Source organism: Corylus avellana, chromosome ca2 (assembly GCF_901000735.1).
Source record: "Corylus avellana chromosome ca2, CavTom2PMs-1.0".
NCBI lineage: Eukaryota > Viridiplantae > Streptophyta > Magnoliopsida > Fagales > Betulaceae > Corylus > Corylus avellana.
The window spans coordinates 45,224,438-45,235,763 of record NC_081542.1 but is presented as its reverse complement, the minus strand read 5'-3'; the positions used below and the strand labels follow the sequence as shown (position 1 = coordinate 45,235,763).

General features: G+C 37.7%; 1 protein-coding gene across 1 annotated transcript in view; it reads left to right on the top strand.

Moving 5' to 3' along the window:
• The window catches only part of LOC132169945 (uncharacterized), a 5,391-nt gene extending 5,057 nt beyond the window's left edge, over positions 1-334 (top strand). The window contains exon 2 of the mRNA XM_059580883.1: positions 54-334. Coding sequence (XP_059436866.1) covers positions 54-334 — 281 coding nt within the window. The remainder of the gene's footprint in view (positions 1-53) is intronic.
• The last annotated feature ends 10,992 nt before the right edge of the window (positions 335-11,326 follow it).

The following is an 11,326-nucleotide window of genomic DNA, read 5'->3' as shown; positions in this document are numbered from 1 at the left end:
TATTTTCGAACAGAAAGATGAAGAGATGAGAGACATGCATAGCTCTTAAGCAGGGGCTCGAGGACGCAGACATAGAAGCTGCAGTTTTCCCAGCGAAAGCAGTGGAACAACAGCATCACGGGCTGGTATACCAAAAAAAGGAAAAGCTCCGATGAACACCGGTGTAACACCGGTGAGTGAAGGAAGAACAATTACGGATGAGGGGAGTCTTAATGGTAAGGGCGCAGACAAAGGCGAGAATACTGGGGCAGCTATTGATGGATCGGCAGTTAATGATTATGTGGGCTCAACATCCGTTATGGAAAAGAAAGGAGAAAATAACAAGGAAGAGTAGTTAAGGGAAGAAAATTTTCTAAATGCCGTAAGGGATCTGAAATTAAAAGGGAAAAAGAAAGCAGTGAATATGAGTGGGCAATCCCATGAAGGTGCGAAATTGAATGAGAAAATATGGAAGGAGAAACCAAAAGAAGCTTCTAAGCCATCAAGGCAATTGAATGTGGGGGACGGGGGTGAGCCACGTGGGGCACTAATGAATGAGAGATTATCTAATGATGGGGGAGCCCAGGCCCTGGGATGCAGAGATGGAAACGCCGTGCACGAGCGGGCCAAATATGGCCTACTGAAGCCCATATAGCCAATTCGGTGGGGAAAAGAAAAAACTCAAGTGGCCAAGGACCTGAGCAGGGAGAAGATCAATTGGCACAAAATAGGAGGCTGAAATATAAGGGGAACAAGGACTTTGTGCTGCGAGATGAAGATGACGACAGCGAGAAGGGATCGGGCTTGGCGGGGACTGGTGCACAGCCCCGCCGGCCAGTATGAAAATTTTATGTTGGAACTGTCGAGGGCTTGGGAACCCTGAGACAGTTCGGGAGTTTTGCCGTAAGGGAAAAGTTAAGTGTCCTGATTTGGTTTTCCGGATGGAAACCAAATTACGTAACAACAAAATGTCTGTGATAAAACGACGGATGGGTTTCAATAACATTCTGGTTATGGATTGTATAAGGAGAAGTGGAGGATTGGCCTTACTTTGGAAGGAGAACTTGGGGATTGAGATACAAAATTACAGCATTAGGCATATCAATGCGACTATCAGCCCCCTCAACTCAGATCCCTGGATTTTTACTGGTTTCTATGGCCATCCGGAGGCAAATAGAAGGCATGAAGCATGGAGACTACTAAGACATTTGAAATCTCTGGTGCCTGGTCATGGCTATGTGCAGGTGATTTCAACGAAATCATTGACTGATCAGAGAAAGTGGGTGGAAGGCTGTAGTGTCCCAGAATTTTCAAAGCTATTTAAATAGATTATTTTGATAATGATGTTATTTTAATATCCATTGTAGCTAAGGATTTTAATTCTTGGGAAATTTATGAGAGTTGTAATTAGAGAATGGTAATTGGTGAAATAGTATAGGGTTGGTGAAATAGTAAAATGAGGGTATAATTGTAAATTGAAGATAGAATGAGGGTATAATTGTAAATTGAAGGTAGAATAGTATAGGGTTGGTGAAATCGTATAGGGTTGGTGAAATAGTAAAATGAGGGTATAATTGTAAATTGAAGATAGAATGAGGGTATAATTGTAAATTGAAGATAGAATGAGGGTATAATTGTAAATTGAAGGTAGAATAGTATAGGGTTGGTGAAATAGTATAGGGTTGGTGAAATAGTAAAATGAGGGTATAATTGTAAATTGAAGATAAAATGAGGGTATAATTGTAAATTGAAGGTAGAATAGTATAGGGTTGGTGAAATAGTATAGGGTTGGTGAAATAGTAAAATGAGGGTATAATTGTAAATTGAAGGTAGAATAGTATTTGATTTTCTCCTATAAATAGAGCTCTTCTCCTTCACAATTTCACTACTCCTATCCCATCTCTTGCACATATTCTTCCTTCTTCCGCTTTTTACTCGGTCTTTCTTCTTTCTAAGAGTGTTTACTCAGAACAGAGAGAGAAAGGGCGAGACAAAGCGCTACAAGAAAGAAAGAACACAAGAGATAGCGGACTTTAGAAATTAGTTTCAAAAGATATACCAGTGGTGTTAGTCATATTGGAGCAACTAGATTCCTTCATACCACTTTTAGCTTCAGTCTAGAGGTAAGTAAATTCACTACCCCTTCTAAAATTACTTCATGTCATGCTATTTATTCATTCTTTAGTAAATTGTAAATGATTATTTTATTTACGTATTATGAAGTTATGTTGCATGCATGAAGGATTTCTAAAAGAATTATCTAGAAAGTTTCTATTTGTTTAAATGCTTTCTAAGCACAACAAGTTTATATTTGGAAAAGTTTTTCATTTTGAGAAAAGAAAGTTGAGAAATGATGATGATTATAAGAAAGAAAAATGATGATAAACCCTCCTACATGTTGCCCTAAGATGCATCAAAAGAAGTACAAAGAAAAGTACAAGAGATGAGATAAATGTTTATGAAATGAGGGCACATGTATGGAGGAGAGTATTTTTGGCCCCAAGATAAGATAAGATGAGAGTTCGGTACCGATACTCGGATGGAGGCGAAACCACTGAAGGAGGCTATGCCAGAAGGTGGTATTCCATCAACAGACCGTTGAGTGCACCAAGAAAGAGTTAATTGACGGTCGGGCATGGCTGAGGCCACAGTTCAGTGCCATGGTCACAAGGACCCGCAACCCTCGTGCACAGGGGTAATAGTGTACATGGGCCTATTATGAGAAAATAATACTATATTTTCAACGATGATATGCTATGATGATTTACAAAGATTATTTATAATGATGCATTATGATGATGATTTATAAAGATGATTTACAACGATGATCTATTACTAGATGTAATAGTATGTATATGTTACGGGAGATGCAACCGTACATACAGATATTATTATGGCTAGAATTATATTTATTTGCGAAAATGATTTTCAAAACTGAGAACAAGGAGTAAAACTATTTATGGTTATGGATTTTACTTGCTGGGCCCCCTTTGGGCTCATTCAGTTTTATTTCTTGTTTTCAGGTAGAAAGGATGCTGGAATAGGAGGCCGGAATGGGGTGGGAATAATTATTAATTTTCAAAGTCTTTTCATATAAGTTATTGTAATGATATGATATTCCGCAACTAAAATCTAATGTTTTCTAATTCCGCTTGTAATAAAATCTCTTGAAAAAATGTTTTACGCATTTATTGTATCTTTTAAAATCAAGTACTCTGATAGACCTTATAGATCTTTGCAAGAATTTTTGTTGAAAAAGAAGAAAAGTGGCAAACTCAGTCTTAACGGACTGGGGATGTTACAAAGGCGAAGGCCCAAGTCGATGATGGCGAATTTTAAAAATACCTTGGAAGATTGTGGCCTATTTGAAGTTGCTTGCAGGGGCCCAATGTGCACTTGGAACAATGGGAGAGAGGGGGAGGAGTTCATTATGGAGAAATTAGATAGATTGGTGGCCAACGATGCTTGGCATGACCGGTTTCTCAATGTACAGGCAGTGAAGGAAGCTGCTACGTTTTCTGATCACCTTTCAATATTCATCAATACTGTGGGCAATCCGGTAACATGCAGGAAGACACGGGGCTTTAGATTTGAAGCCACGTGGGCTGAAAACAAAGAATGCAGAGAAGTCATACGAAAAATATGGAGAAAGAAGGTCAACATGCAGAATTTGTGGCAGTTGGTGGCTGGAAAATTAGAAGCAAGCAAAAAAGGTTTAAAGGAATGGCAAAGAAGTCAAGGAGGCAACGTGGGACAGCAAATATTCCAGCTGTCCGAACAGCTGCTGGAGGCACAGGCAGCACATGAGGAGATTGACACGTCTTTGTTCATAAAGATGAAAATGGAGCTGGAAAAAAAACAGCAAGATGCAGACCTCTTCTGGCAGCAGAGGGCGAGGGAAGACTGGGTCAGGTTCGGGGATCAAAATTCATGGTACTTCCATGCGTGCGCAACTCAAAAGAAAAAGGCCAGCTTGATTACGGGAATTACTGATGAATTTGGGCAGAGATGGGAAACAAATGATCAAATCGGGGTTGCTTCCACCCAATATTTTCAAAATCTGTTTACTACGTGTGGGCCCAGACAAATGGAGAAGGCACTGGAAGCTGTTGAGCAGAGAGTAACCCATTCCATGAATGAGTCTTTGTTGAAGGCTTTTACGATGGAAGAAGTGGGGACCGCTTTAAGTCAAATGGCTCCTTTAAAAGCGCCCGGCCCGAATGGTTTTTCAGCCAATTTTTTTCATAAAAATTAGGCAGTGATGGGTGAAGAGGTTAGCAAAGCTGTAATTTTCATATTGAATAATGGCACTATGAATAAATAGCTAAATTCGACTTATATTGCGTTAATACCTAAAACAGCCAATCCAAATTTTGTCACTGAATTTCGCCCCATTAGTTTATGTAATGTTCTCTATAAACTAATATCCAAGACACTGGCGAATAGATTAAAAACTGTGCTCCCTGATATTATTTCACCCAATCAAAAAGCATTTGTCCCCGGTCGACTAATAACGGATAATGTTTTGGCGGCCTTTGAGACTCTGCACTCCATGAAGTCGAGAATGTGGGGGAAGGTAGGTCATATGGTAGTCAAACTCGATATAAGTAAAGCCTATGACAGGGTGGAATGGGATTTTTTGGAAGCTATTATGGAACGGATGGGGTTCGCGAGTAAATGGATCCAGTTGATAATGATGTGTGTTAAGACAGCCACATATAAGGTTATTGTGAATGGCTCTCCTACGGGTCGGATTATCCCATCACGGGGGATCCGACTAGGAGATCCTATCTCACCTTATCTTTTTTTCTTGTGTGCAGAGGCTCTTAGCTCCATGTTGACACGGGCGGACAGCAACAGCGAATTGCCTGGTGTTTCAACCTCAAAGCGAGGGCCACGGTTAAGTCACCTTTTCTTCGCTGATGACAGCCTGCTATTTTGCAAAGCCACTCCCTTGCACTGGCGACGGCTGACCAAGATCCTAACAACATATAAGGAAGCATCGGGACAGAGGCTAAACCAAGCCAAAACTTCTATGTTTTTCAGTCGTAACACGCCACTTGAAACACAGGAGGAAATCTTGAGACTGTCAGGGATCCCATCAACGCAGAGATACAATAAATACCTTGGTTTGCCAGCTCTAGTTGGTAAATCCCGAAGGCAGGCGTTTAATAGTATAAAGGAGAGAGTATGGAAGAGACTTGGTGATTGGAAACTGAAATTGCTGTCACAAGCTGGGAGAGAGGTTTTGCTAAAAGCTGTAATTCAGGCTATTCCGACATATAGTATGAGCAAGTTCCTTCTACCTAAAGGTCTATGCTCCGAGATAAATTCCATGATGCAAAAAATTTTGGTGGGGTAGTCAAGAGAATGGCTCGCAAATACATTGGATGAAATGGAGCCGAATGGGGCTGCCCAAAGAATGTGGTGGTATGGGCTTTAGAGATTTGGTAAGCTTCAATAAGGCTCTTTTGGCGAAACAGTGTTGGCGTTTATTGAAGTCTTCTGAGAGTTTAACAGCAAGAATTTTAAAGGCTAAATACTATCCTCAATGTTCTTTCATGGACGCAAAATTGGGGGCGAAGCCGTCTTTTGCATGGAGAAGTATTCTAGGTGCAAGGGACATTCTTGAAGAGGGCCTGTTTTGGAGAGTTGGAAACGGCCGGTCAATAAATATATGGGTTGATAGGTGGATCCCCATTCCCTTAACTTATCGCATCCACTCCCCTCCGAAGGTTATATCTCCGTGTAGCAAGGTCCACGAGCTTTTTGATGGAGAGATGCGAGGCTGGAACTAAAGTCTGATGTCAAGCATCTTTACAAAGGAAGAGTTAGCTGCTATAGTTTCCATACCTATAAGCCAAGCGGACCAACCTGACGTCCTGATATGGAGGTGTACAAATAATGGTTTGTTTTCGGTAAAAAGTGCCTATCACCTAGCAAAAGAGATGGAGATGAGGGGGAGCCCGGAAGAATCGATGAGGACCAAGGAGAGTATTTTGTGGAAGACCTTATGGAAGTTAGCAATCCCAAACACAGCAAAAAATTTTCTGTGGAGGGCTTGTAATAATCTTTTGCCGACAAAGGATAATCTCCTTAGGCGTAAGATTGTGAATGAGCCTTGGTGTCCAATCTGTGAAAAGGAGCCGGAAACGGTTTACCATGCTTTGTGGGGCTGCCCAGCAGCCATGGATGTGTGGGGAAGCAGCAAGAGGACGTTCCAGAAATGTGCTATAGAGGGTGAGAATTTCATGAAGACGGCAGAACACATTCTTTCAAGAAGTGGAATAGAGGATTTCGGCCTCTTTGTGCAGGTTGCACGTCAGGTATGGTTTAGAAGGAATAAATGGGTACATGAAAGGATTTTCATTCATCCAAACGTCATCATCCAGAAGACTGAAGTGCAGGTAGAGTTGTTCAAAAAATAAATGAGAAGGGGGTGAATAAAAGTGACGAGGAAAACAGAGCCCAAAACAAGAAGTGGCTGGCCCCTTCTCCAGGTTGGCACAATGTTAATTGGGATGTGGCTATTGACAAAATACATGGAAGAGTGGGGATAGGTATCGTGATTCGTGAGGAGAAAGGAAGGGTTATAGCGGCGGTGAGCAAGACTAGAATGGGATTATTGGAGCCGACGACGGGGGAAGCATATACAACATTTCTTGCTGCCTGCCTAGGGAGAGATCTGGGATTGCAAAATTTATGGTTGGAAGGAGATGCGAAACAAATTGTGGAGGCGGTAAATTCTCACACGAGTACATGGAATAGATTCGGACACTTAATAGATGACACAAAGCGCATTCTATTATCTTTTCCAAGATGGAGATGCGGTTTTGTATTTCGAGAAGCAAATGAGGCGGCACACAGGCTGGCGAAAGCGGCTTTAATAGATGTCAATGATAGAATATGGAGTTTTACAACTCCAAATTGTATTAGGGATATCATTTTGATTGAGCAATTAGCTCTATCTTGTGATTGTTAGGAGAGCCTTGATGTTCCACTTCCTATCATCTTATCAATGAGAATACCCAATTTTTCAATTATATCATTGTTGTTTAGGGTTTTTTTTTCTCAATATACATAATGATTATTTATATTATAATTAAATAACTTATTGTATAGAAATTAAATTGAATTTTTAGTAATTCAAAAAAAAAATGAATTTTTGGAGCTTTAAATGTAGTCATATATTAAGAGGTATATTCAAAGTAATTAAAATTTTATAAAACTAGTTAATGCATAAGAGTCTCTTAACACTCTTATGCATTAGCTATTAAATGTTTATAGACAATGATAAATATGTACATATTTCTTGTGGTTTGTACTCTTTTAATTTATTTTGAAAAAAATTATTATGGCTATATCATGTTTTCAATATTGTGGGAGTATTATAAACTAAAAAATTATAAGTGTTTTTTTATTATTAACAATCTAGAATATTAATACATATATGTATTCTCTTAGTCTTAAGTATATAGTATTTTTTTAAAAATAAGTGATCATATAATTTGTTCTCTTATTATTTTCAATATATTTTCTTAACGTGTCACATGTAACATATCAATAATTTTTTGACGTGTCAGATTTTGACATGTCAATAATTATTGACATGCCACTATTTCCCACGTCAAGAATTAATTAATTAATAATATTAATTATGTGTTTAAAAAAAATAGTAGGAAACAAAATTATTGACGAGTTACATTTGACACGTCAATAATTTTTTGACGTGTCTACAGGTGACACATCAAGAAATTCTTGACGTTTCACATGTGGCACATCAAGAAAAAAAAAATTTCTTGACGTGTTAAATGTTGGCACGTCACTAAAAAAATGAGCGAGAAAAAATTATTTGGAGCGGGAGATCTCTCTTAATTCAACTTTTTCCCTCTTCTTATTATTTATTCTTTCCTTCCTTTTTTTTTTTTTTTTTTTTTTACTCTCTATCAAAAGTTCTCCCACGCAGCTGTCACTCTCCTTCTTCCTCATTTGTTTTTTTTTTTATTTCTTTTCCTACTCACCAAGTGCAGCGGATGGGTTTCTTTTTTTTTTTTTTTTCTGCAGGATTGGTTTCTTTCCCTTTTTTTTTTTTTTTTTTCCTTTCAGTTCTCACCTTCTCCCCTTCACTTCATTGAAGTGGGAGAGCGAGGCAAACCGACAGATATATATTTTTTTGATGTTTGAAGGAGGAGATGCAAGGCAACACCTCGTGGGACTGAGCTGGGTCGCCGGACTTGCAAGCGTCTGGTGGCAGTGGAGGATCGGGCAGCTTAGAAGGTAGCCTTTTTTTTTTTTTTTCCTATATTACTGCATGGAGAATAATAAATCAAAGAGCAGTTATTTAACAAAGATCTGAAAAGATTTTGAGTCCCATTTTCATTTAAAATCCTTTCTATTTTTCTTTTTTCTTTTTTCTTTTCAAAACAAAACATTAACAAATAACCCATATATATGAAAAAAAAACTCCTCTAAAATGCATGATAGCTCCTCTAAAATGTTTTCGGAAACTCGACTTGTTCAATGATTTGGAAATAACTTTATATATACATCTTCCAATCAATTCAATTCATTCAAAATAAAACCTTAAAATATAAGTATTTGGAAAAAGTTCACATACCCCTCAAACTACCACCCGATTGACAATGTCTCTCAAACTTTCAATTGTGACAATGTTCATTCTCAAACTACCAAAAACTATCAATGATCCCGAAGTGACAAAATTACCCTTAGTAAAATAAAAACAAAAATACTAAAAATTATAGAAAAAAACCTAAAACTAACACACACAATAATCCAAGCGGCCAAATTTAAAATAATAATAATAATAATAATTTGATTTTTTTATAAAATTGAAAATTTTTGTTTTTTTTTTTTTAATGTTAATTTTACAATTTTTTTAATAAAAATTTACGTTTAAAAAAAGATAAAAATTTTCGTTTAAAAAAAAAATCGTTTTAAAACAAAATTAAAAAAAAAAATTAAATAAAATTTTCTGTTTAATATATATATAAATTAAATTTTTCGTTTAAAAAAAAAAATCAATTTCTTTTTGAATTTATATGGGTATTTTTGTCTTATTGAGAAATTTATAGGGACATTTTTGTCTTTTTGCTAGTATTAGGGGGAGCATTGACAATGTTTTGATAGTTTGAGAAGAACATTGTTACAATTAAAAGTTTAAAAAAACATTGTCAATTGAGTGGTAATTTGAAGGGTAAATGAATTTTTTTCCTGAGCATTTATTTCATGGTTTATTGCATTTTGATCCATTCACACTAATGAGCATGCACATCTCTAAGCCCATCTACTTGGGCTAGGCCTATTAGTTGATATAGCCTAAAATAGGGGTCGTTACAAGAAAATAGTTTGAACATGAAGGTTGATAATAACGTGAAATAGCCAGTCCAATATCTCAAATGTACGTTTTAATGATTTCTAACATTTTTTTTTTTTTTTTTCAGAATAATGCCTTCAGTTCCGTATGAGAGTAGGGAGAAGATAGAAAGAAATAGGATAAAGCGAAAAGATAATATTCTAGGTGTACGAAAGCGTTGGAATGGATACATGTCAAACACTATTCTTGTTTAATTATACTTTGAACAAGTTAAAGAGCTAGTTGACTCCATTTTTGCTGAAGAGATCTATTCTATAGTTTTGACAGGTTGTAGGTTTTTGGGTTGCAACTGGTTCTTTTCGCCGGGCCGTCGATCTTTGCATGGTTTTCTTCAAGTGTAAGATTAATGGGTTCGATTTTTTCTTGTTTGAGACGCAATTGATTGTACGAAGAAAAAGAAAAAAAAGTTAAAGTTCCTCTCTCTTTCTTGTGAGACTTGGAATTGTACTATTCTCTTTCTCCCTGCGCGTATTTTTTGCTGGGATTAGAATCGTGTAATGCTAAAGTCAAAGGTTTATAAAACTGGGTCTGAAAACCTTTGTCTCAATTGGGTGTGTCTGGTTTTTGACACAGATCGCCAAGAATCAAAGTTCACGGTGATCTGAATCAATGTCAGCCTAGCCTCGCAACCCCAACTCAGGGTCGCCGACCCTCTACAGTTCTCACCTCAGGGCCGTCAACACTCTTATCTCCATTGAACCATCGTTTTTTTAATTTTTTTTTTTTTTCTCAAAAATGACGTCATTTTGGGGCTTTAAATTGATTTTTTTTCACAAAAAGGCAATTTAGTAACTTAACCTAAAAAAAGGACGTCGTTTTGCATTTTCCATCCAATTTGACGGTGTTGACTAATGGAGTGGCCAAATTGCAACTGATTGGTAGTTTGGGGGCAACTTTATTACTTTTTGAACATTGAGGGGCTAAATCACAAATGACTGGTAGTTTGAGGGGCTTTTTTATATTTTTCCCTTGATTTTAATTTATTGTAGATCTTGACTTCCCATTTGTGTGTGACACATTGACACCTCTCTCTTGCATTTGTGATTTTTTTTCAAAACAATAGTGGGTTCATCCCAGCCGACCAATAATCAGAAAATAAGCAAGTCCACTATCCCGTTCTTATCTACTGCAGGTACGTATCACCCTTCTAAAAAGGGTCCTACAATTTAACTTGATATTTAGGGAATAACTTATATAGGGAGGTTACACAAAACCTCCCTTTTGTGCCCACCAATAAGGAGCTGCCACCTCAGTAAGGAGCTGCCACCTCAGTATGGAACATAATAACACAATAGAACCAAACCACCTGATTATACCAGGTTTAATCGAATTTTTTTAAAAAAAAATTAAAAATTAAAAATTTACTCAACCACCCAATGGTGGCTGGCCTCAACCCCCAACCCATGGGGGTGGCCGCCCAGCCATCCATAGGCCATGGGGGTGGTTGCGCGGCCACCCCCAGGCCATGGGGTGGCGCCGCCACCCCTAGGCCATGGAGGCATGGAGGTGGCTGCACGGCCACCCCCAGGCCATGGGGTGGCGGCCAGTCACCCCAAGTGGGGGAGTGGTGGCTCCTTTCAATTCTATTTTAAAAAATAAATAAATAAATAAATTTTTTATTTCATATGGAGTGTAAACTGGTGTGGGTGTGTCTTTGTTTTAAGTATAAGATTAATAAATTTGGCTGATGTGTCAGAATCTAATTGATAGCTTTTGTGCAACAGGTGCACCCAAGTCACTCTCTGATATTTATTGTATACAAGGTCATCTCCATCACAATAAGCTCTTGAGATTCAATTCAAAGTACATTAAAATAATTTATGGAAATTATTGGGAAGCATACCTAGATAATTAAGTTCATTCTAAATTGATTAGCAAGCCAACTTGCTTTACTGTGAGATGTACGAGGGTAGTATTGTGTTTGTATTTTTTTCAGGAGATTAGTTAGTAGTC